This window comes from Sus scrofa, chromosome 13, assembly GCF_054392235.1.
Source record: "Sus scrofa isolate SSC_HxYL_T2T_F1_AM1 chromosome 13, Sscrofa_HxYL_maternal_Yorkshire_Landrace_v2.0, whole genome shotgun sequence".
Taxonomy (NCBI): domain Eukaryota; kingdom Metazoa; phylum Chordata; class Mammalia; order Artiodactyla; family Suidae; genus Sus; species Sus scrofa.
In genome coordinates, this window is record NC_139395.1 from 136616050 (window position 1) to 136641539 (window position 25490).

The window sequence follows — 25490 nt, forward strand, 5'->3', positions numbered from 1 at the left end:
AGGTCTGACTTCAAGTCATCACTCACTGCTGTCTCCTCGAGATCAGCTTGGGTCACAGCTGTGGCACAGGTTCAATCCCTGGCCCAGGAACTTCAGTTGAAAGTTTGTCACGGTGCTGGTGGGAGAAAGAATCCATGCAAGGAGAGCAAAGGGAGAAGGCAGAAGGCAGGAAAATGCCTCCTTTTAAGGGGGCCAAGCAGATTACGGCAATGGGAGTAAAATCATGGACCAGACCTCAAGTCCTTGTGCTTCGAAGGAAAAGGCTTTTCCTTCAGTCTCCCAGGCCTCCCCTAAGTCTCAAAAGGCCAACTCAAGAGTTAACAATTGGGAAATTTTGTTATAGCTAAAAACCAAAATTAGTTAAATCAGTCTCCCTTATGTTATGTCCTGCCTTGGGCCCCGAACTTACTACTAATGTTGATTTTCTAGTTAGAATTCTATGGCACCTAGTGTCCAGCTTCTCACAAATGATCTCTTTTCCTTGCTTAATTGCTTTCTTTTACTAATGGTTACTTTCTAGTTAGTTATGTTGCACCTAGTGCTTTTTTTGTAAGTGGAACCCTCCCTAACACCCCTTCCCTGTAAGCAATCTTTCCAGAGAGAAGGTCAAGGAGCAATAACCTCGCAGACAACCAGAGACCATCGCCAGACCCACTGTCTTTCAAACTAAACCTGTAAGACCCCTTGCTAGCCCCTTTCAAAGCAGGGGGCACGGTTTTGAGATGTTAGCCTGCTGTAGCCTCCTTCGTCTGGCAAAGCAATAAAGCTGTTCTTTCTGCTTCACCCAAACTTAACTGGTGTACAGAGGCCAAGTTTTGGCTACAGGTGGAGACCTAAGAGCTAAGAGAGAACAGAACTAAAGGAGGGGAAGTGAGGTCCTGAGCCACAGAGAGCGTGACCATGACAACCACACAGGGCTCCTCCTGCTGACCTTGTCACCCTTCTTAGAAGATAAATCTGGTGCATCCACAAAAGTGGGTGCTGACATTGGTGCTGCCCAACAGGACTTTCTGCAATGATGGAACGTTGTATATTTGCGCTCATCCAGTACAGTAGCCAGAGGCCAGGAGTAGCTACCATGCGCTTGAAATGTGACAGCTGAGGAACTAAGTGTTTTGGGGTTTTTTTTTTTGGCTGCACCTGAGGCATGTGGAAATTCCTAGGCCAAGGATCAAATCTGTGCCACAGCAGTGACCCCAGCCACTGCAGTGACAATGATGGATTCTTAACCTGCTAGGCCACCAAGGAACCCCCTGAGAAACTGTATTTTTAACTTAACAGCCAAGCCCCTGATTTTTCAAGACACTAGTTTACAAAAAGGACTGAGTTCAAGACAGGATTTCTGATGAATCAGCAGAACCAGTACCAAATAGTTTAAAAGCTTTCTTGGCTGCATTCAACATGATCTATTGAGGAACTTTAGAATGAGTATCCTTTTGAATGGGCACTTAATTCTCATTGAGTTAATCTGAATGAATTGGCTGAAAGGGCAGTTATATTGTTTGGCTTGCTGAGAACTGTCAACTGTTCATTTAAAATATAAACACACTCATAACCACTCACCTCCCCACAACCCTTCCCACTCCTTACCCTCTTAGCAGCGCAGGGGGTTTATTTGGTGACCATGCACAGGAACACAGGCTATAGGCACTAGGCCCATTACAGGTGATTCCAGGCACACTGGATCCACACCCCTTGCAACCAACCAGCTCCACTACGGTCCCTTCCCATCTGTCACTTGGATATTCAGACCCAAGGCTCCCCCAAATCATTCAAGAACAGCTTGCTCCCTTTCCAGGGAATTTTTTTTTTTTTTTTGGCTTTTTTTAGGGCCACACCCATGGCATATGGAGGTTCCCAGGCTAGGGGTCGAATCAGAGCTACAGCTGCTGGCCTACACCACAGCCACAGACACACCAGATCCAAGCCGAGTCTGCGACCTACACCACAGCTCACGGCAACACCAGATCCTTAACCCACTGAGTGAGGCCAGGAATCGAACCTGCAACCTCATGGTTCCTAGTCGGATTCGTTTCCGCTGCGCCATGATGGGAACTCCCAGAGAATGATTTTATACACCAAGAGTTTTAGAAAATCCAAAATAATTTTATTCACTTTTTCAGATTTTTGCTTCCACAAGTGTTCAGCAAACATGCTAAGGCGACAGAATGTCTAGTTGGTCACGACATGCAACGCTGACCATTCGACAGATGACAGCAGCGACCACGCCCACCTGAGCTACTGGCCCCACAGCACAAACGGGGTTTGCGAGAACACACCGAACCACACGGCAATCAGCAACCTGAGGTAGGTCTCTTTACAGTACAAAAAACTTCTACACCAGTGTCAGACACTGATTAGCAAGAGCTGCTTCAAGTCGCAGACTCTGGAGAGAGGAAGAGACTGGGCGGCAACTGCAGGGAGAAAGGAAAACAGACCCACAAAATCCTGAACCCTGTCACTGAACTGTGCGGGCGTGGGACCAGGCAAACAAAGACGTACCACTGAGAAAAGCAGCGGTTGGCTCCAGGGCTTGGAGCCGACGGGTCTAGGAGCCGGAGGCCTCTGTGCAGTGGCCCGCGTTAGGACCCTGAGGCAGTGGGACACTCTGTGAACAGACTTGATGCTTGTTGAGAAACAAGGGCAAAAAAAAGAGGAAGGCAGGAAGGACCCTTCCCCCTCGCCAGGAATGCTTCTGTGATTCTCATTCCCGAGGGAGGGAGGGAAGAGAGGGGTCCGGGACTTTGTCCCACGGCTCTCCCGACAGAAACAGTGAAGTGACAACAGGACAGAAAGCAGGAGCCCTGAGAATTCACGGCGCTCTGCACGGCCTCCACTCCACTCCACATTGGAATGGCTGTTGGGAGGCAGCAGGGGGGCTGCTGGGGGGTCCCCCCCACCCCCCCGCTGTTGCCACTCGTCTTCCTTTTGGACACCCAGAAAACCCGGCACCGTGAAACAACCAGCTGGGGAAGAACAATATGCTACCCTTCCTACAGTCTAATAGCAAAACCAGATCTCTAGTGCAGCAGACTGTACAAAAATGATAGAAAGGAATCTGCACTGTTCTGAGCACAGTGCTTATTTTAATATAAAATAAACGGCTTACATTTTCACTGGAAATATAGGCTATGTACAGAATTATATATAGAATAGCTACACGTATAAAGCTTCATTATAGGCCTCTGATACATATATAATAACGGTTCCCTGAACCTTTTAGAGTGCAATTAAGAACAAAAACTAAATTTTTGTTTACATGAATATGGAATAAATACAATAATCAAAATAGGACTCTCCCTAAAAGTGAAACACACAAGCCAATCCTGAACTGCTGTGCGAAAGAGAAAATCGGGAAAGGCAAGGTTTCGGCAGGAGGACAGATGAGGGGCCCGCCCCAGGCAGGGAATGGCAATGCTCCAAAGACAACAGACTTGGGTGGCAGCGGGAGGGTTAGCCCTTGACAGCGATCTTGTTCTCGGCAGCAGCAAACATGGCATAGAACCGGGAGCTGTCATTGGACAGAAGGACTGATGGGGTGTCGAACTCCACCACCTGTAAAGGAAGGAGATGCCATCAGCTGTGACTCAGTGATTTGGAGGGTCCATTGCTCAGGGAGGGGGGTGAGGCCCAAAGCCCCCTGAGGATGGAGTCAGGGAGGCAATTCAACTGGTCCTGTCATGCCGAAATTTGGTCCTCCCCCCGGCCCCACCCCCTGCCAACTAAGCAGGGTTTGGTTAAGAGAAAGACCTCCAGATTTCCTTCACATAAATCTCAATTGTTTCAGTCTTGGGTATGAAGGGATTAATTGATAAGGTTCTATAAGCTACAGGGGGAAAAAAATTGCAGCTCAAGTCAAAGCCATACTAGGCAGCTGTCTTTTTTTTTTTTTTTTTTTTTTGGTCTTTTTGCCTTTTCTAGGGCTGCTCCCATGGCATATGGAGGTTCCCAGGCTAGGGGTCGAATTGGAGCTGTAGCCACCAGCCTACACCACAGCCACAGCAATGCAGGATCCAAGCCGTGTCTGCAACCTATACCACAGCTCACGGCAACGCCGGATCCTTAACCCACTGAGCGAGGCCAGGGATTGAACCCACAACCTCGTGGTTCCTAGTCGGATTCATTAACCACTGAACCATGACGGGAACTCCATAGGCAGCTGTCATCTTGCGCAAGCTGATCTAAACCCATAGATGGAAAAGGAACCACTCAGGGTGCCTGGCTGGCAGGAAAAAAAAAAAGAGGGGGGAAGTGAGTAGAAGGAATCAATGATCCATTGCTGTGATGGGCTTCCAGGCAGCCACTGGAAATCATATTGCAGGAGGAAATTGAATGCTATGTGGGCAGAACCTGCCTCCCATGAGAGAGGCCACAGATTCACCCTCGAGCCTCCCTTGCTGCAGGACGGAGGCACAGGACACGACTTTGGCCAAGGAGAGGGAAGGAGACATCTCCTGGGTGCTTCTAGGAAAGGCTGTCCTGTCAAATAGAGACAGGCCGAAGGACCCAGGTCCTTAGAACTAGTGCGAGGGTATGACGGCAGGTGCTGGAGCAGACATCTGTCCCCTTAAGGGGAAAGGGAGACACGGCTTTCTCGAGAGAGAGGCAGGTTATAAGCAGATTGATATGGCAGAGGGAATAAGAGGAAAGGGCATTTTAGGTAGACGGAGCTGTGTGAGAAAAGACACAGCGGTGAAAAAGCTTAGTGGATGCAAGACTGGTTATAGCCAACGGCACCTGCAAGGAAATAGCAGGAAACCAAGAAGGCTGGGGGCGCCAGACAGTGGGAAAGCTGGGAACAGCAAGACGTCTGGCACCATCACATGACTGCATAAAGCAAACATGTAGTGGCTGGACTCAACAGCTCTGAGGAATTCCTGTGCGTGGGCATGAATGTGTAAGTACCCTCTGAGCTAAGTCGAAGTGTTCCTGTTTATAAGCAACAAAAGAACAGGTGGTAAAGCAAAAGGAGAACCCAATAACAGAGAACCCTGTCTCTTGATGGGGGAGGGGAGTGCCGCCCCAAAGGAACCAGACTAGAGCCACCATGCTGCTTATCTGAATGCTCAGAACCACAGGACAAGAGCTACCAGCTAATCCTGCCTGGGGCCAGTTCTCCTCCCAGATAAGACCACCTGTCAAGCCAAGGTCCTCTGAGGACTCAGTACCTGCCCCTGGGCCAGCACCATAATCCTATCAGAGCCTAGGACTGTATGGAGGCGATGGGCAATCGTCAGCATGGTGCAGTCGGCAAACGCTTCTCGGATGGTCTCTTGGATCAGTAAGTCTGTCTCCGTGTCCATGGCAGCTGTGGCTTCATCTAGGATCAGAATCTGTGGGGGGAGAGAAGAGAAAGAAACCAATTTCTTGGGCATTCTGGTTAATCTAGGTTTTACTAAAATGTAGTTTTAGGATTTGAATTTTACATCATATACTGTTTTGTTCTAATTAGCTACACACATACGTAAAAATACTGTTTTGGGAGTTCCCGTCGTGGCTTAGGGGTTAACGAATCCAACTAGTAACTATGAAGTTGCAGGTTCGAACCCTGGCCTTGCTCAGTGGGTTAAGGATCCGGCGTTGCCGTGAGCTGTGGTGTAGATCGCAGACGCAGCTCGGATCTTGTGTTGCTGTGGCTCTGGCGTAGGCCGGTGGCTGCAGCTCCGATTAGACCCCTAGCCTGGGAACCTCCATATGTCACAGGTGCAGCCCTAGAAAAGGCAAAAAAAAAAAAAAAAAAAAAAAAAAAAAAGTAAAAATACTGTTTTGCTTAGAATTGATATAATTTCAAACCCACGTGTGCTTTGATAAGGATATATGTGAAATATTGATCTAAAAAATATGCGCCCCTACTTGCTCTGATTTTGAACATGTACAGGAATCCTTCGGGACCTCTCCTTTCTGGTTTATAAAATGAGAGGACTGGATTTGATGACCTGGATATGTTGTACAGTTTTAAAATCTTTTAAGTCCATGGTTTCCAGTACTACATCTACTCACTGGCCAGAAACCAAAGTTGCCCTTGGAAATGGAAAGCTCAGGGAAATTAAGCATAAAAACAAACACCCATATACCTAAATCATGTCAGTGTTAATTTAGAAACACCTCTGGGCAAGCTTTTTTTTTTTTTTTTTTTGGTCTTTTTAGGGCCGGACCCAAGGCCTATGGAGGTTCCCAGGCTAGGGATCCAATCAGAGCTGCAGCCACCGGCCTATACCACAGCCACAGCAGCACCAGATCCGAGCCGTGTCTGTGACCTACACCACAGCTCACGGCAAAAGCAGATCCTGAACCCACTAAGCAAGACCAGGGATGGAACCTGAGTCCTCAGGTTTGTTAACTGCTGAGCCATGATGGGAACTCCTGGGCAAGCTCTTGAGAAGTGCCACTGGGATTGGACCCAGGAATGCCTTTGGACCTCACGCCCCAGGGAAAGGCTGTTCTTCCATCTTCCTGTGCTTCTCCGCAGCCTCCCCATGTCCCCCTTGCCTGCCAGCCACCAACCTGCCTTACCTTACAGTGACGGAGCAGGGCTCTAGCTATGCACAAGAGCTGCCGCTCCCCCACGGAGAAGTTATCCCCATTCTCCATCACTTCGGATTCAAGTTTCAGAGGTAGCTGAGCAATCTACGGAGAAAGGAAGTCGAGATTAGAAAGGTTAGAAAAAAAAAGGAAATTCTGCAAAAAATAAGAGAAAAGAAGAAACTAAATTTTATCCCAACTCCAGTGGCAAAAATAAGTTATTCTGAAAGAGATGAAAGAATTATTAGCCAAGGACCTGGCTCACTTAGAAAGCAGGTACAAGGGTGATGATCATGTGTGGTGGGACCACATTTTCTGGGCCATTTCATATTTTAGCTAAATCACTCTATTAGTCTCAGAGCATCAAAATGTCCTGGACATTCTAATATTTTTATGTCCCTAAATCCTGTCATTTTTGGTTCTGAAAATATGGCCATGCAATGAGAGATGGCATGAAGAATACTACTCTTTCTGTTTTTTTGACCATGCTTGCAGCACACAGAAGTTCCTGGACCCGGGATCTAACCTGTCCCATAGTAGTGACCCAGACCACAGCAGTAACAATGCCAGATCCTTAACTGCTAGATCACCAGGGAACTTCCCAAATTACTCTCAGAAGTCCAAAGCCACAGGCCTAAGTAAGCCAGATGGGCCTACAGCTTGCTTTCTTTTTTTCTTTATTTTACTTTATTTTTGCTTTTTTAGGGCTGCACCCGCAGCACATGGAGGTTCCCAGGCTAGGGGTCCAATCGGAGCTGTAGCTGCTGGCCTATACCACAGCCTCAGCAACGCCAGATCCAAGCCATATCTGCGACCTACACCACAGCTCATGGCAATGCTGGATCCTTGGCCCACTGAGTGAGGCCAGGGATCAAACCCGCAACCTCATGGATCCTAGTCGGGTTGGTTAACTGCTGCGCCACAACAGGAACTCCTACAGCTTTCTTTCTGTAAGCTACAGAACCTATTCTTCGAATGAAATTGTCTGAGGAAGCACAATAAAAAGTGATCAAGGCAGAGCTGACCTAGCTGAATTAGGGCAAAAAATCCTGGGCTTGAAGGAAGCCAGGAGCACAAGAGGCCCTACTCCAGGCCAGGGGTATCTGCAGACTGTGGCCCCTGGAGGAAGCCTGCTGGGTTACCCTAAGAAGAGGTCGATGGATCCACACACACACTCCATGCTTTCTATGGACTCAATAAATGACATTTCTGGGAGTTCCTGTCATGGCGCAGTGGAAACGAATCTGACTAGGAACCATGAGGTTGTGGGTTTGATCCCTGGCCTTGCTCAGTGGGATAAGGATCCGGCGTTGCCATGAGCTGTGGTGTAGGCTGGCACCTGTAGCTCTGATTCGACCCCTAGCCTGGGAACTTCCATATGCCACAGGTGTGGGCCTGAAAAGACAAAAGACAAAAAAAACCACATTTCTTTTGCACATATACAGATCCTTCAAAAGCATGTTGTACCACTATGATTAACAAAACAACACTTGGTTTAAAAGCATCACCGAATTCTGAGTGGTCATCATTAATGTCATCTTCATCAACGGATAGTAAAAAGGGAAATAGGACCCTGGGCATGGGTCAGAGCTGGGAGAGATCAACTTTGGTGCCCTTTCTGACATGCCTGGGAAGCCCTGCTCTAAAGGGCTCCTCCACAGACATCCTGGAGGTGGAGGGAAAGGCTGAGCTGGACAGGGCCAGCCAGAGGGGGCTGTGGAGTGACCACCCTTGCAAATCCAGCAAAGCTCCCCGCTCAGTTCTTTACTTACACATTCTTTCATGTGTGTCCTTTCTAGGGCATCCCAGATCTGGTCTTCAGCGTACTGGTTGAAGGGATCCAAATTTGATCTAGTGAGAAACATAACAGAAATTTCTTAGGGATCCAACCATACTGCAAAGGTTGTCTGTGGTAAAGGTTCAAATGGGGGTTCCAATCCCTTCCAGTCACGTGTGGCTCACTCTCCAACCAGCCGCCGGTGAAGGGTGAGACGGCAGGGCGTGCTGCTGCCTGCCTGGGGCAGGAATGTGCCCGAGAACCAACTGTGCCTCCCTCTCTTCTTCACAGAACGTTGCTATTTTTATTATGTGAACGATAACAAGTTAGTTACAGAAAAATTAGGAACTAGAGGCTTCGAAACAAAATCCCCAAACCGATATATGTTCAATCACCTCTAATCACACCCTCAGAAGCAAACCCTGTGAGCCTTTTGGCACATACCCTTCTCAATTTTCTTCTATGCACATACATGTTAAAATACATCTCTCTTTACATTTACGCTTAGAAAAACGCCCTTTCTTATTAGGTGCACCAGGGTAAGAGCCCTGTCACCGAGCAGGGGACTCGACAGCTAGCTGACTGGGAAAGGAGCCAATCCAGCAGAGGCAGAGGAGAAAGGAGAGCACAAAGAACAAAGAAGAAGGGTTTGACTGGCCCTCCTCCCAAACCAGTTGCGATTATTCTTGCTTGCTGTACCAATGGTATCTACCCAAGTTAAGGACATCGAGATTGATACCAAAAGAATAGGACCAGACGTTTCTGGAAGTATTAAAGACTGGAGAAAAAGCTCTTTGTCATGGGGGATGAGGGTGAACAGGTGGTGGTGATATAGCTACTGAGTGGAAATTGAGCCACTGCATTATGTCAGGGTATCTTGTCTTGACCTAAATATCACATTTCGTAAGCTGAAAGATATGAGGTATAATTTGGGCTTTGCTCATAAATTATCCTTGGCATATGGGAAACAGAAAAATCTTCGGGAGAACCTTAGGTCTGATCCACACCTGTCTCCACATCTGGGGTGACTAATCACGGGCAGAACAATGCAAGGTCATTAGCACAGAATTCTGAGAGGAGGAAGCGCAGGCAGGCACACAACTCGCTTGGGTCCTTGGGGCCATCTCTGAACTCCCGGGGAAGCTCTCTAACCAGCCCTGCTCTCTTGCGCCCCTTCGCACAGGTGCACCCCCCTGCACTTGGAACATGCAACCTCTCTGCACCCTTCTACTTGAGAGGCACCCATAAAAAGCAAGGACTTCGCAGCCAGCCTGCCTGATGCCTACACAGGTTCTATCAGTGACAACTGGGCAACCCTGCCTAAGTTAGCCTAACAACTCTAGGCTTCAGGCTTCATTCCCTCAAGTGTAAGACAGGGGTTGTAGGGCGCCTCCTCAAAAGGTCCCCATGGAACAACATCTCACGTGTGCAAACACTTATGGCAGCACCTGCTGCAGGCCTGACACTGTGTATGGGACTTTCACCACTGCTCTGTTATTATCATCACTGTTCTTACTCCTTGGCCATGGTTCCTTCCTGTCCTTCAGCTCCCAATTCACATGCTGTCTTCAAGAAGTATCTCCTGGCCCTTCAAGTCTGGATTAGGGTCCAGACCCTTATCTGGGGTCTCACCCTTATCATGGCACTCATAACTCTGTTCATTTAGGATCCTTATCTGGATCTTATTCACCATTGTAGCCTATTCGCACTGCCCAGTATTTTTGTAAGAATAAAAGAACTTACTCCTTCCATCCTTATTTGAGTTCCTGGTAAGAGACATTAGTATGTCACAACCTAAGTGTCACAGAGGCAGAGAGCAGGGCAGTGGAGGGAGAGTGTGTGCACATCGGACCCAGGCTGACTGGGCTCAGATTCCTGCTCCGCCTCCTACCATCCACATGACCTTGAGCAAGTTAGGCCTCAGTTTCCTCATTTGTAAAATGGGGATGCAGTCACACGACTTGGTAGGTAGAGATGCGCCTGGAACACGGCAGTCACTCGGTAGCTGGTAGCTGTTAAACTGACAGGGGACATGCAGTCACCTTAGATGCCTGGTTGCACTGCTTGGTGATGCTGACTCATATATTCAGTGCATTTGGACACAGTGACCCCAGGATCCTAAATACTAGGACAAATACTAGGATCCAGAATAGTTCTGATGCAAAGTCCTAGCTGTGAAAGGTCTAGATGGGGAAGGCTGATCTCTGCAGCTCGCCATCCAGGAAGAGCCCTTGCAGGTAACAAATGATGATCTAAAGCTGCAGTGGCAGAGCACAGGCTAGATCCAAGGAGAAGCCCAGCTGTTTCTAACCAAAAAGTCAAAACCAAGAGACTCTGAAAACACCTGATCTTCCCTGTCCCTCTAAAACTCCGGAGCCCGCCTGCACATTCCTCAGGGCTGATGAGATCTGTGTTTGTGGCTCACCCTCCTGCTGCCTTTAGGGGAACCTTCCACACTGAAACACCAACAGACTGGGGACAGACTCACCCCTGTGTAGGACATCCCAAGTCTGAAGGATCAAAGCATTAATCTAATGCTTTTGCCCCGTTTAATACAGACCGGTGGGAATTCTCATGGGGCCAGATTAGCAAGACAATCCTCCGAGTGACATTTATCCAGATGGTAATGCAGGTTTTCACAATAAAATATTCACTCCTTTTGTGCGTTCTAATAAGGACCTCCTTATACTTCACAGAGAGTTCCTCAACTTGGGGGTCACAGCAGGAGTCTCGCTTTTGAACCATAACTTTCAGGGTTCTCATTCTTTCTCTCTCTCTCTCTCTTTTTTTTTTTTTTGGCTGCCGCGTGCAGAGGCTTGATGTGGAATCTCAGTTCCCAGACCAGGGATTGCACCCGGGCCACTGTGGTGAAAGTGACAAGTCCTAACCACTAGACCACCAGGGAACTCCCCTCTCATTTCTCTTCTTAGGGCAGCACCTGCGGCACATGGAAGTTCCTGGGCTAGTGGTAGAATCAGAGTTGCACCTGCTGGCCCACACCACAGCCAGAGCAACTCTGGATCCTTAATCCACTGAGCTAGGCCAGGGATCAAATCCTCGTCCTCATGGATACTTAGTCAGGTTCTTAACCTACTGAGCCACAACAGGCCCTCTCTTTTTCTTAAAACAATTCCCTCGGAGCTCTTTACAAGAGGCTTTTGGAAGTCTTTAACTAACTCAGAAAGAAAGGGCGCCCCACCCCATGGGAAATCATCATTGGTTCCAAACAGGGGTCCTGTCCTGCTTTGCCTGGTCTCCTGCTTCCAACCCTCTACCTTGGTCTCTATTCGGCTGAGCCACAGGACTGCAGGCTGGAGAACAGCCTCTACCCACCACAAGAAATCACCACTGACCTCGGGTAGGATCCGAAGTCAGTCCGCATGTGGTTTGGTGCTAGGCTGCTCCGACCATGCATCCTGCTCTAACTATGGGTCCCCCTTAGAGTCAGTGGACCCTCCTCTTGAGCTCAAATCCCCCTTATCATCCAGCTACGGCCATTCAGTTCCAATATCTTCCACGTGCCTGACTTCCCACTTTGACAGCCTCCAAGGCTCCCAAGGTTTGGGCCCCCACCTTGCTCTGGTTCTATCCCTGAGCTCCCTGACTATGAATATATGCCCTCCTGGGTCTCTGTGAACACTGCCTGTCTCCTTTGCTTTGATCTATTTGCCTGTGGAAAATCCATATTCCCTAAGGCTGGAATTCCCAGCACAGATAACTTGATAAACTGCCACCTGGCTCGATACCCCACTTTCTGGATTTCTGGTTTAGCCCATCACCTCCTACTTACATCTTTCCCTTCTCTGCCTCTTCCTGGAAGGACTGTGTAATTCTAGGTTTAGATTTTACCACTTGGTCAGATTCCTCCCACCTCTACTGAGTTGAGTCCTTTACAAGAGACTGAGGGGTCCCTGATGTTGGTTTTCCATGTCATAAATGTGTAGATAGTTCCTCTAGACTTAGTCTAGGAAGCGTTTTTTTATTTTATTATTTTATTATTTTTTGTCTTTTTGAGGGCCGCACCTGCAGCACATGGAGGTTCCCAGGCTAGGGGTCTAATCGGAGCTGTAGCCGCCAGCCTACACCACAGCCACAGCAATGCCAGATCTGAGCAGCGCCTGCGACCTACACCACAGCTCTCGGCAACGCCGGATCCTTAACTCATTGAGCAAGGGCAAGGATCGAACCTGCAACCTCTTGGTTCCTAGTCAGATTCGTTAACCACTGAGCCATGATGAGAACGCCATGTTAGGTGCTTCTGCCTGAAGGTGTTTGAGAGCACAGTGAACCAAAGCAGAACAGGTCAGCTGTGGGCTCAGTTGTTTTTGCTGTGATTTTGAGTTGAGAGCTTGAGATGTTCCTCACAAGTTTTTTGTTTTTTGGGTTTTTTTTTTTTTTTTTCTGTCTTTTTGCTATTTCTTTGGGCCGCTCCGTGGCATATGGAGGTTCCCAGGCTAGGGGTCTAATCGGAGCTGTAGCCGCCGGCCTACACCAGAGCCACAGCAACTCGGGATCCGAGCCGCGTCTGCAACCTACACCACAGCTCACGGCAACGCCGGATCCTTAACCCACTGAGCAAGGGCAGGGATCGAACCCGCAACTTCATGGTTCCTAGTCGGATTCGTTAACCACTGTGCCACGACGGGAACTCCCTGTTTTTTGTTTTTTAAATGTAATGGGCAGATAGAAAAGGAGAGAGGGCACCTGACCAGGAAGAGATGAGAACAACACTTCAGGCAGAGCTGCTCCAGGTGGTGAGAGGTGCTCCTCCCCCCCAGGGAAACTGAGACTCAGAGACACACTAGAGTGACAGCTGAGGACTAGTCTCACTGAGCAGCCGATTAACCACTGGCAACGCCAGGCTGCAGACAGTCCACAAAGATGAAAAGCACTCAAGGAGGGGCTGGTTAGGGCAGAGGCAAGAGACAGGCTTCCGGAGACCAGAGGAAGGGGACTGGTCAGAGAAACACAGGCCCCATGCCTCAAACCCAGACAGCTGCGTGAGGGAGAGCTGGATGCAGCTACTAGAATGGACTGAGATTCTGGTATCTAGGGAGGGGAGTGTCCCCAAGCAATCTGCTCTATAATTTGGATTATATGTGTATGAAGAACAATGCAGAGATTTTATCTTGTGAAATTCTCTGAGTTTTGTTTGATTTGGGATTTACCTCAATTTCTCTCTTAGAGTTCCTAGTATGTTCTGACTGCATGTTGGTTTCTCCTTGGAGAAGGCGCACCCAGCCCCAAAGCTGGTTCAGGGCAACAGAGAAACAGTTTCCACTGAAGTCTCTAGGGGGAGCCGAGGAAGCCACTGATCTAGCCTGCCCTCACCTCGGTAAATGCATTATTGGCCTTCCAATTTTTTTTCTTTTTTAAAAATCTTTTTAGGGCCACACCCACAGCATATGGAGGTTCCCAGGCTAGGGGCTGAATCGGAGCTGCAGCAGCTGGCCTACATGAGAGCCACAGCAACACGGGAACCGAGCCATGTCTGCAACCTACACCACAGCTCACAGCAATGCCAGATCCTTAACCCACTGAGCGAGGCCAGGGATCGAACCTGCGTTCCCATGGATGCTAGTCAGATTCATTTCCGCTGAGCCACGATGGGAACTCCGGCCCTCTAATTTTCTAAGAAAAGCAAAAGAACACCAAGAGCTGGATATGCTTTGGGGTCTATGAGAAACCTGAGAGGATGAAGGAAAGAGAGAAGGTCTGGGGTTTAATCTGTCCTCGGGGTCTACTACTGACTTAAAAAGTCAAAAATACAGGTGGCAGAAAATGAAATTTAGGATTTCCTAGGTTTGCACAGCTGACCAAACCAAATAGCAGTCAGAGCTCAAGCACCAAAAACTCAGGGCAGCAGCACATGGACCACTGAGTCTGTCCATCAAGTGGTAACATGTCTCTGGAGCTGATGATAAATGGCCCCAACTCCCACCAAGGCAGTGCTTCCACGATGTTCCACAAACAGCAGCCAGCAGATCAATCCTTAACCATTAACTCCAGAAGCCCGAGTCACAGACCCAAATGAAGTGGTGTAAAGTTTTGAAATGAACACTGTGGCTTCTTGGTGGTGGTATATTCAAGGGAAGTCTGAAGCTTAACATGCCTTACTTCCCAGTTCTCTTCCAAATGATGATTTTAAAAATTAAGAACAATATGGTTCTTTCGTCCTGAGCCAAAAATTACAAGGCCATTTTTATTCTCAAAGGTGTTCCTGTGGCATCTAAAAATAGAGAGATTTATGGGAAGGAAGAGATTTGGCAACGCCTCTCAATTTCCTAATTTTAGACCTGAGTCTTCAATAAATTCTAATTCTCTCCTGAGGTTGCTTATTTGACCTTGTTATCTCAGTACCCAAAGGGGATGACTTATTATCAACAACAGGTCCAGTATGTGCTGTCCTAATTCATTAGCATTTTAGAGAAATGCCAAAGTAAACAACCCCAAGGGTGCTGACCCTACATCAGTGAAGGTAAGAATTCAGCTTATCTACCGAACCTCCTTGAGTAAGTGAGTTCAAATGCCATTTCTGAAGAAGGGGGTGGGGGCAGTTTTGAAGACTAGTCTGGACACTGTGGTTACCTGAAATTTAAAGTAGTACCAATTTTTTTTTTGAAATTGCTAAAAATTAAAGGGGAAATGGCAACATTACTTTTAGAGTGATTTAAAAAAAAAAGTCCTATCTAGGTCAACTAAATAGTTAAAGCTGTTTTTATTTAGAAAGAGGGGCAACACAAATATAAATGGGCACTAATTATGGACACTGATTGTTTTTAGGATGCAAAAGCTTAAGGTTAAAGGTAGGACAAAGCACAGGAAAAGATCATGGGATTAAATGCATTTCCTTCTCAGTTACTGTCTTAATGGGTCCAGAAGGGAAATTTTATCTTTAGCCAGCTGGCAGATTGCAGAGAGAAGCATTATTCCAGAGTAAGTACCAAAGGTGGGGGAAGATGCTGAGAAATGAAAAAACGTGAGCAGTAATCATGCCTGTAGACCATCGTCAGAAGGGGACTCTGAGTGCACCCAGAAGAGATGACAGCGAGGAGTGAGAAAGATGGAGGATGACGGTGCTGAGGCTGATGAAAGCACTATCATTGACTAAATACTCACCATTTGCCAACCCCTGTGCTTGTATAAAATCTGTAGGAACTAAAACAACAGGTTTTAGTGCCCATTTTCTTACCACCACGCTGCAGGGCCTCTGGGCCCGGTGTAGTCAGTGAGGCGGCTCGCACAGCGGAGCTGCCCCTTCTGCAACAGGGAGCACACAGTGTCACTGGAGAGCACAAGACCAGAAGCCTCCAGAGCTCAGTCCCTGATGGAGGATCTAAGAGGCCCGCCTGGCCTGCAAATGCAGCCCGAAGCACGTGGGTGCCAAGGTCCTCACCTGACGGTGCCACTGAACAGCACTGGCTCTTGGGGAATGATGGAGAGTTTGCTCCGGAGGTCAGCCAGGCCAATGTCACTGATTCTCACGCCGTCGATCTTGATGCAGCCTCCAGATAACTCCACCAGGCGGAAGAGGGCCATCCCCAGAGAGGACTTTCCTGATGAGTCAGAAGACAGGCAGACAAACTGTTCAATTAGCAACCTCTGTGAAGACAAAACTGGTTTATTCTCAGGGCAAAATCACCTATTTTTCCATTTCTGTTCAATCATTATTTTGATGGATTAACTCAGATAATGTCTAAAATGATAGCCAGACACACAAAAAGAAAAGCCATGGACCTTCCTGAGCTGCCAAGCATACACATTTACATCACATAGCTCCAGCCCGAGGAGTAGGAGGGACATGACAGCCTCCCAGGAGTGAAACGGAAAACTGCCTCCTTTTCACCTTAGGAACAGGTTCCACAGTTTAATGCTTCTCAGTCAAAGTGAGGAGACCAGAGAGCAAGGAGCTAGAGGCAAATCAGAGGACAAGTTGTCTTTTCTCTCTGCTGTCCCCTTATCTTCGCTGAGAGAAACAAGATAAGGTTCCCATCACCGTGGCAGCGCTAGAAAATGGAAGAAGTTCTTAGGTAAACACACAAGGGAGGGAGGTTTGGGCTTGAGGGAATGAGTGGCTGTAGATTCTCTACCGTGATAGGAAACTGTGGTAGAAAAGCAGTTTTGGGAGTTCCCCGGCTGCCTAGTGGGTTCAGGATCCAGTATTGTCCCTGCTGTGGTGGGGGTTCTATCCTTGGCTTGGGAACTTCCGCGTGCTGTGGTTGTGGCCAAAAAATAAATTAATTAACTAAAAAGCAGGTTTGGGGAAATAAAATAATGAGTTCCCTATCATAGTGATAAACAGAATAGCTTTTCTTAATTGACTCTTCATTTTAAAAATTACAAAAGTCATTCAAGCAGATAACATCAATCTCCCATAATCTCACTACCATTTTTGGGGGGACACATTTCCTTCTAGTTTTTTCCTCAGAGTTTAGACCATACCAGAGATACAATTTTTTTTTTTTTTTGGTCTTTTTTCACTTTTTCTAGGGCCGCACCCAAGGCATATGGAGGTTCCCAGGCTAGGGGTCTAATCGGAGCTGCAGCCACGGGCCTACACAGCCACAGCAACGCCTGAGTGAGGCCAGGGATCAAACCCGCAACCTCATGGTTCCTAGTCGGATTCATTAACCACTGGGCCACAACAGGAACTCCCAGAGATACAATATTTTAACTGCTTTTTCCACTTAATATTACATAGCAAGTACTCAATCACATTATTACTTTTTCAAGATGAAGTTTCAGTGGCTGCAATAAATTCTATACATGGAGGTACTCTTCCTTATTTAACCAGTTCCCTAAAGTTACTAGAACCACACTACGGCATACAGTTCAGTGCTCAAACTGCTCCTACCTCACACGATTTCCCTGCAATGGATTCTCAGAATTGAAACTACTGTGTCAAAAAAATATAAACATTTATAAAGCTCAGTGCTTTACCAAAAAGAAGGTTTGACATAGTCTTGTCTTTCTACCTTTCTTCAACTCAGATCCATAGTTTATTTTTTTATTTTATTTTATTATTATTATTATTATTTTGCTTTTTAGGGCCACCTCTGTGGCATATGGAAGTTCCCAGGCTGGGAGTTGAATCAGAGCTGCAGCTGCCGGCCTACACTATAGCCACAGCAATGCCAGATCTGAGCCATGTCTGTGATCTACACCACAGCTCATGCCAACACTGGATTAACCCACGGATCGAGGCCAGGGATTGAACCCACATTCTCATGGATACCAGTTGGGTTTGTTGCGCCACTACTGCTGCGCCACGAAGGGAACTCCAATTCAGACCCATAGTTTAGATGTAGAACAGCAAGTTGTTAGCTGTTATACCTGTTTTTCTGGTTCTTATTTATTTTTTATTTATTTATTTTTTTGGTCTTTTTGCTATTTCTTGGGCCGCTCCCATGGCATATGGAGGTTCCCAGGCTAGAGGTCGAATCGGAGCTGTAGCCACAGGCCTACGCCAGAGCCACAGCAATGCGGGATCCGAGCTGCATCTGCAACCTACACCACAGCTCACGGCAATGCCGGATGTCAACCCACTAAGCAAGGGCAGGGACCGAACCCACAACCTCATGGTTCCTAGTCGGATTCGTTAACCACAGCGCCACAACGGGAACTCCTATTTATTTTAAATTACTAAATGAATTTATCACATCTGTAGTTGCATAATGATCATCACAATCCAATTTCACAGGAGTTTTCCTGGTTCTTGACCCTCCTTCCCTCCTCTGCCTCAATGTTCTGGAAACCCTCCCATGAAGGCCTTGTGACTGTGTCCATTCAGCAGTGAATGAGGTTATAAATACCCTGCCTCACTCTGGCAACTGTAGCCACATCCTTGTCATTGCGATGTAACCCCTGTCGAGCAACCTATGGGAACTCCGAGGGTCCATCTACCGGAAACAAGTTGGGAACCCTGAGTCCACATAGCAGGACAGTCTTGATGGGTCCTCTCCTCCTAGAAGTGAACTGGTTTCTTTGGGATTGGGGGATTTGGTTAGTGGTCCCTCATTCAGGTACAAAGAAGGAGGTGGAGACTCTGGACCTGTGGTTCAAGGTCTAAGCTAAGGAAGGAATGGTGCCCAAATAAAGGGATTAAATTGTTCCTCTTCAATAAAAGATCTGAAGCTAGACTATCTGTGTACTGATGGAATGCGGTGTAAAAAAGGGCAATGGGAGTTCCCGTCGTGGTTCCGTGGTTAACAGATCCAACTAGGAACCAGGAGGTTGTGGGTTCGATCCCTGGCCTTGCTCAGTGGGTTAAGGATCTGGCGTTGCCATGAGATGTGGTGTAGGTCGCAGACAGAGCTTGGATCCTGCGTTGCTGTGGCTCTGGCAAAGGCCGGCGGCTACAGCTCCGATTCAACCCCTAGCCTGGGAACCTCCATATGCCACAGGTACAGCTCTAGAAAAGACCAAAGAAAAATAAAAAATAAAAAATAAATAAAAAACAAACAAATAAAATAAAAAAGGGCAATGATGTCCTCACAGTGGCTACAACCATGGCAGAGTCAGGGTTCCATAAGTCTCGGAAGATGCTTCTTAGGATTAGAGTTTAGACTTTGTGAGTCGGGCTATTTATAATTATTTTATTTTTCTATTTATGCCTCTTCTATAACTGTTTATGGGTCAATAAAATCTTGGTGAAAATTTTCATCTGTCTTACCCGTGTTAAAGGGAAATCACAGGAAGGGAGGCCAGTCAGGGCTTTCAGGAGAGTAGTGCACCCCTGGGAGCCAATGCAGCAGAGTGGAATCAGGGAGAGAGCAAAGTAAAAGCCTTGGGGACAGTCACTATCCTCAGCTGGGCATTCTCTTTCCAGTGTAAAACCCTAGAGGCAGTATCTTGTGGTGACATGAAGTAATTCGTCCAAAGAGGAAGCAGGAAATGGCTTTTTCTTTTCTTCTTAGCAGGTTCTTTAAAGCAAATTGGCCAGAAAAAGCCTTTTTTTTTTTTTTTCTTTTTTAGGAGCAAGAAAAGAAGCTAAAAGAGTTTTGGTGCCAAGGAAGCAAGGAGCCCAGAAAGCTAATGAGAAGTGACTCAAGAGACCTTTTACACAAAGGTAAACAAATTAGTGAAAGAAGACAAGACAATGTTTGAAATGTTATTTAGGAAGGAAAGAAACACATGAGTCAAGTCTTGACTCCAAATATCTAAGGGGCATATAGTAACATACTTCTAAGAATAAGAATGAAATGAACTAAAACAACAGTCTAATCTCTGTCAAATTAAGAAAGTAATTTCCATCTTCAAAGAAACACCGGTTCCTTTTTTTAGATCTGTGTTGGTTTCTGATAAGCATAAGGCTAAACTGGCGATACATCATAAAGACCTTAACTTTTTTGTATATTTTGACATCACAGAAATAGGATGTTCACTGCAGTGCTATTTGTAATAGTGAGACTCTGACAACAACCTCCATGTCCTATAATTGGAGCTGAGTTCATATAAATGACAGAGCATTCATAAAACGGAATTTTATATCAGGCTGCAGAGAAATCATGTCATAGAATATCAATTCACTTGAAAAACATCTGGTAGTTTTAAAAGCAGACCACGAAACAGTGTGTATAAAATGACTTGATTTTTATGAACCCACTGGTTGACAGAAAAAGCCTAACAATATAGTCACCAAAATGTGAGAAATTGCTGGGTAGTGGGGTTATGGGTGTTTCTCCCTTGTACTTTTGCTCTATATTCCAAGTGTTCCGCATCGAGAATGTATGGTTTTATGCTTAGAAAAATCATGAAAGGTTATGAAAGCAGGGTTGACAATAAGCCTCAACAAGTGGTTTCAGAGACCTGAGACACGAATTGCTCATCTAACCAGAATCTGGTTTGAAGGGATTAGAGTGATAGTAAACAGCAAATCATGGGCCAAACTTGACTCTGGTAGGTTCAACTGTCCTCCAGAGAAGAGATCCTTACCCGATCCCGTCCGTCCCACGATGCCAATCTTCTCCTTGGGTTTGATGGTGAAGGACACTTTCTTCAGAACCAGGGGGAGATTTTCTTGGTACCTCATCTCTGCATTCTCAAAGGTCACCTCTCCTTCCTGGGGCCAGTCAGAGGAGGGAGCCTTGTTCTTAATTCTGGCAGGTGCTTCCAAAGAGAGAGTCTGGGGAGAGAGAAATGGCCGGTTCAGACTGAATACGGATTCTGGGGGAGCTGTAAGGCTTTGTCACAGGGAAGTACAACCAGCACATCTGGGAGTTCCCATCGTGGCTCAGTGGTTAATGAATCCGACTAGGAACCATGAGGTTGCGGGTTCGATCCCTGGCCTTGCTCAGTGGGTTAAGGATCCAGCTTTGCTGTGAGCTGTGGTGTAGGTCACAGATGAGGCTCGGATCCCGTGTTGCTGTGGCTCTGGCGTAGGCCGGCGGTTACAGCTCCGATTCGACCCCTAGCCTGGGAACCTCCATATGCTGCGGGAGCGGCCCTAGAAAAGGAAAAAATACAAAAACAAAAACAAAAAACAGCACATCTGTACCAAACATGTGGAGGCAGCTGCAGCCCTGCCCCCCTTGTTTTGAAAGAGTCCTCTGGCAATGAATGCTTATGGCCTCTAAGCTAGACAGTCAGAGTGCAAACTGCACTTCACAGTTTACAACAGCTCCTAGGCAGCAGCTCAGGGAGGGCAGGGGTTTTCAAATTGCCTCTGTCTTAAGGAATTCTTCCATAACACTCCTTTGGAGGCCAAGGTGGCGCTAGGGCTTTCCAATTCTCTTCAACCATAGCAGTTTTTATTACAATTCTTTGAAAATACTCCACTTGAAATGGAATCCCATCATTTGAAAATGACTGGCCTAAACCCAAAGAAGGGAAACCAACATGTATTGAACATTTAATCAGGCAGCCTGAGCAACTCTAGTCCCAACTTCAATACGAACAGCTACATGACCTGGATAGGACTCTTCTTCACTCCAGGTCTTAGTTTCTCATCTGCAAGTTGTGGGGACCGCATTAGATGATCGTGAAAATCCATTCCAGCCTTAAAATGCTGTGTTTAAGGAGTACCCGACATGGCTCAGTGGAAACGAATTTGACTAGCATTCATGAGAATGCAGGTTTGATCCCTGGCCTCACTCAGTGGGTTAAGGATCTGGTGTTGCCATGAGCGGTGGTGTAGGTCACAGATTCGGCTTAGATCTGGCATTGCTGTAGCTGTGGTGTAGGCTGGTGGCTACAAGCTCTGATTTGACCCCTAGCCTGGAAACCTCCATACGCCGCCTCAGTTTGGGTTTTTAAAGTAGAGCCTTTAAAAGACAAAATAAATAAATAAAATAAAATGCTTTGTTTCATGTAACCATTGGGTAATTTTTGTTATAGTCACATCTCACAGTGTTTTAAAACTCTGGTGACTAGTCATGGAGCTTGCAGCCTCATAGGGAAGTAAAGGGCCAAAGTCTACAGTGCTCTGGCATGAGGGGTAGAAACTGAAGTCAAAAAACTCCATGTTGGGGAGTTCTCATTGTGGCTCAGTGGAAATGAACCCAACTAGTATCCATGAGGATTTGGGTGTGATCCCCAGCCTCGCTCAGTGGGTTAAAGATCCGGCGTTGCCGTGAGCTGTGGTGTAGGTCACAGACCTGGCTCAGATCTGATGTTGCTGTGGCTGTGGCGTAGGCTGGTGGCTATAGCTCTGATTCGACCCCTAGCCTGGGAACCACCATATGCCGTGGGTATGACCCTAAAGGGACAAAAAAAATCAAAAAACAAAAAACCTCCATGTTGGGATGGGCATCCAGGTTGGGGACTGACAGTGGGAAGCCAGCCCACGGAAATGTGACTGGTTTGTACAATGTACACTCTGTACCATTGCTGACCACACCCTGACCTCTCCAGCAAGACTCACACCAACAGTGATACTAAGTGAAAGACTACACGCCCTTACATACACATGTAAACTGTCTACAGACCATAGCACTAGGCCCAGAGGCTCGTGTATAAACATGAAGAATAGCTATTAGCAGATTAATTAGAAAACTATCTGTCATTCTTTCTGATAATAATCATTTATAAGCTTAAGAAATATCCTATGACTGATGAGGTTCATTGCCAAAACAAATGAGGGAGGCATGTCTCTGCTGGAAAATGCAATTTACACAATGTACTAGCTCTCAGTGAAAGGGGAGTTTTTTAAAACTATGTTTGTAATTCAATGTTCTAGTTGGAACTCAGGATGTATTCTTTCCATGTAAATAATGATATAAATGCTGATAGTCTCTGAGCAGTTCACAAAATAGGTTATCCAAATGCAAGAATCCTAATTCCTCAGGACTCTGCTTCTCTCTATAGAAAATTGCTTTCAGAGTTCCAACTAGGACACCAGCAAGACGTTGCCCCATGGCAGGACTGCAGGGCTACTGGGGTAAAGTGGGAAGAGCTAGATGATCTCAGTACCAACTAAATTAACTGGTTTTTGAACTGTGAATACAGTTTAAAATTAGCTATGGAGCGTCTGAAAGTTCAGAAGCCTGGGTCCTGTCCCAGACCTCTTGATCAGAATCTCCAGAGATGAGTCCTGTGTTAGTCTTTGGTTTAAGCTTTGCCTAACGCTTCTGATGGCCATCCCTAGTTAAGAATGAATACAGATTTGTTCTTAAGATTTTAAACAGGGGCTTCCTATCGTGGCACAGTGGAAACGAATCCCACTAGGAACCATGAGATTGCAGGTTCCATCCCTGGCCTTGCTCAGTGGGTTAAGGATCCGGCGTTGCTGTGGCTATGGTGTAGGCCAGCATCTGTAGCTCCAATTAGACCCTTAGCCTGGGAACCTCCATGTGCCGTGGGTGCAGCCCTAAAAAAAGAAATAAATAAAAGATTTAAAAACAAGACATAGTTTTCAATAGTGTAAGGAAAAATATTACATTAGCTTAACTGAACTAATGAGATATAGAACATCTTGGAAATGAGCTGAGGAAGGTAAGTTCTCAAACACAATTCACAAATCTATTTAGGAAATCTTATGATATTCTCTTCTCCATTCCATTGTGCTGGAGAGACTGCTGCCTCTCCTGTGGGACAAGACAAAGCAGAGAAAACAAGCATCCTCCCTGCACATCCACTGGAGGCAGTACAGGGGTAAAACTGCTCCAAGGAGTCAGATCGCAGTAAAAGGCCTGTAGCAGCCTGACCTTGATGTAGTGGTTGATCCTCTCCACTGAGGTGAAGCGAGCTTCTGTCTCGGATGCCAGCCGGACAGTAAACTGGAACAGCCCTGTTAACTGATAATGGGAAATAAAAACCCAAGAGAGAATTTATTAACACACACCAGGCCAAGTCTAGAAAACCTCCTTCAGCTAAGGGACCTCAACTCAGTGATAAGAACCAACTGGGGACATGTAGCAGCTGGTTCTAGGGACTGTGTCATTCTCTAAAGATTTAAGACAAAGTCTAATAGCCCCCAGTCAATGGCAATTCTCAATGAATGCAGGAGGCATTGTGGGTTTTCTGTTTATTTGTTTGTTTTGGGGGGGGGCTACAACTTTTCAGGGTCTTTTATTATCTGCTCCAAACGTTCCTCTGGTGGGTTTCAAATGTATAGCATTGTTTCTGTGTTCATGACACTTCTGTTGCACAGTTAGGTTTCTTCCTTCAGTTATCTCTGTGGGCTCTCTGATGACAACAGACTGAATTATTACTCAATTTACTTCTTTTAACATCAACATTGGCATTGTGGTTTTGCTGGCAAAACTTTCCTGTATGCAAAGGCTATTCATCTGTCTTTACCTTCCCAGTAATTCAACTGTAGCCAAGTAACTTCTGGGCTTCATACCTATACCTACACCTGATGCAGCAGTCACAGCGATAGAGATTATATCAACCATGAGCATCTACTGAGAATGCTTCTCGGAAGGTCAAATAAGAGAAATGAGGCTGGGCCCGCACTGAACGAAGAACTCCTGTGTGCCTCAGATGGAGGATTCTGACAGTGTATATAAGACAGATTCTGTCCTGCTCCAATAATCAAGCAAGATGTATGTACCATGGACAAAATATCTTTGGGTATCTATGAAGATACATATCTCTTCTTGGACTTTCTTTGGCTACTTATTTATTTTCATCTTTCCAATGCAGAAAGATGTCAAACATATACAAGTGTAGAGCGGACAGCATAATGAACTCTCATGCATCAAACAGCCATCTTAAAAAGTTATCAACTTACAGCCAATATTATTGCATCTATACCACATCCTTTCATATTATCTGGAATCAAATCCCATATAGCCTATCACTGCATTCAAAAATATTTCAGCTTATATCTAAAATATAAAGACTCCCTAAAAACAACCATTGTCACATCTTAAAAAGTTAGTAATCATTCTCTAACATCTTCAAATATCTAGCCAGTGCTGAAGTTCCCAATTATTCTTTGAGCTATTTGAACACCTTCAAGCATTCCTAGAGACCAGAAGGGTTTACATAATGTAACAGTATTGGAAGAAATGGGGGCCTGAAAATAAAATGTACAGAAGAAGCACATTGAGGATATGTATTTCTTAGTAGACTAGAAGAGGCTACAGATGAAAGGGTCGTGAACACAGAAATCTACAAATAAAAATTTTCGAAATCATGTTCGAGAAAAAAATTAAATTAAACTAAAATAAGGAGTTCCTGTTGTGGCTCAGTACGTTAAGAACCTAACTAGAGATGACGAAAGTATACAGGAGGATGTTCCTAGGTTATATGCAAATACTATGCCATTTATTTATTTATTTGGTCTTTTTGCCTTTTCTAGGGCTGCTCCTGTGGCATATGGAGTTTCCCAGGCTAGGCGTCCAATTGGAGCTGTTGTCGCTGGCCTAGGCCACAGCCACAGCAACACAGGATCCAAGCCGCATCTGCCACCTACACCACAGCTCACGGCAATGGCGGATCCTTAACCCACTGAGCAAGGCCAGGGATCAAACCTGTGACCTCATGGTTCCTAGTCGGATTCGTTAACCACTGCACCACGACGGGAACTCCACTATGCCATTTTATAAGGGACTCGAGCATCATGGATAACTGTGAGGATGCGGGTTCGAACACTGACCCCACTCAGTGGATTTAGGATCTGGATTGCCGAAAGCTGCAGTGTAGGTTGCAGCTGCAGCTCAGATCCAGCATTGCTGTGGCTGCGGTGTAGGCCAGCAGCTACAGCTCTAATTTGACCCCTAGTCTGCGAACTTCCATATGCTAT

At 46.3% G+C, this 25490-nt stretch overlaps 1 protein-coding gene across 7 annotated transcripts in view; it reads right to left on the reverse strand.

Moving 5' to 3' along the window:
- Positions 1-2085: 2085 nt before the first annotated feature.
- The window catches only part of ABCC5 (ATP binding cassette subfamily C member 5), an 89539-nt gene continuing 66134 nt past the window's right edge, over positions 2086-25490 (reverse strand). For all 7 annotated transcript variants that reach the window (NM_001444332.1, XM_084986779.1, XM_084986782.1 and 4 more), the window contains 7 exons: positions 23443-23532; positions 20234-20423; positions 15696-15855; positions 8295-8373; positions 6514-6627; positions 5169-5333; positions 2086-3555 (listed from right to left, as the gene is read on the reverse strand). In NM_001444332.1, the coding sequence (NP_001431261.1) occupies positions 3454-3555; positions 5169-5333; positions 6514-6627; positions 8295-8373; positions 15696-15855; positions 20234-20423; positions 23443-23532 (900 nt within the window). In that variant the 3' untranslated portion in view covers positions 2086-3453. The remainder of the gene's footprint in view (positions 3556-5168; positions 5334-6513; positions 6628-8294; positions 8374-15695; positions 15856-20233; positions 20424-23442; positions 23533-25490) is intronic.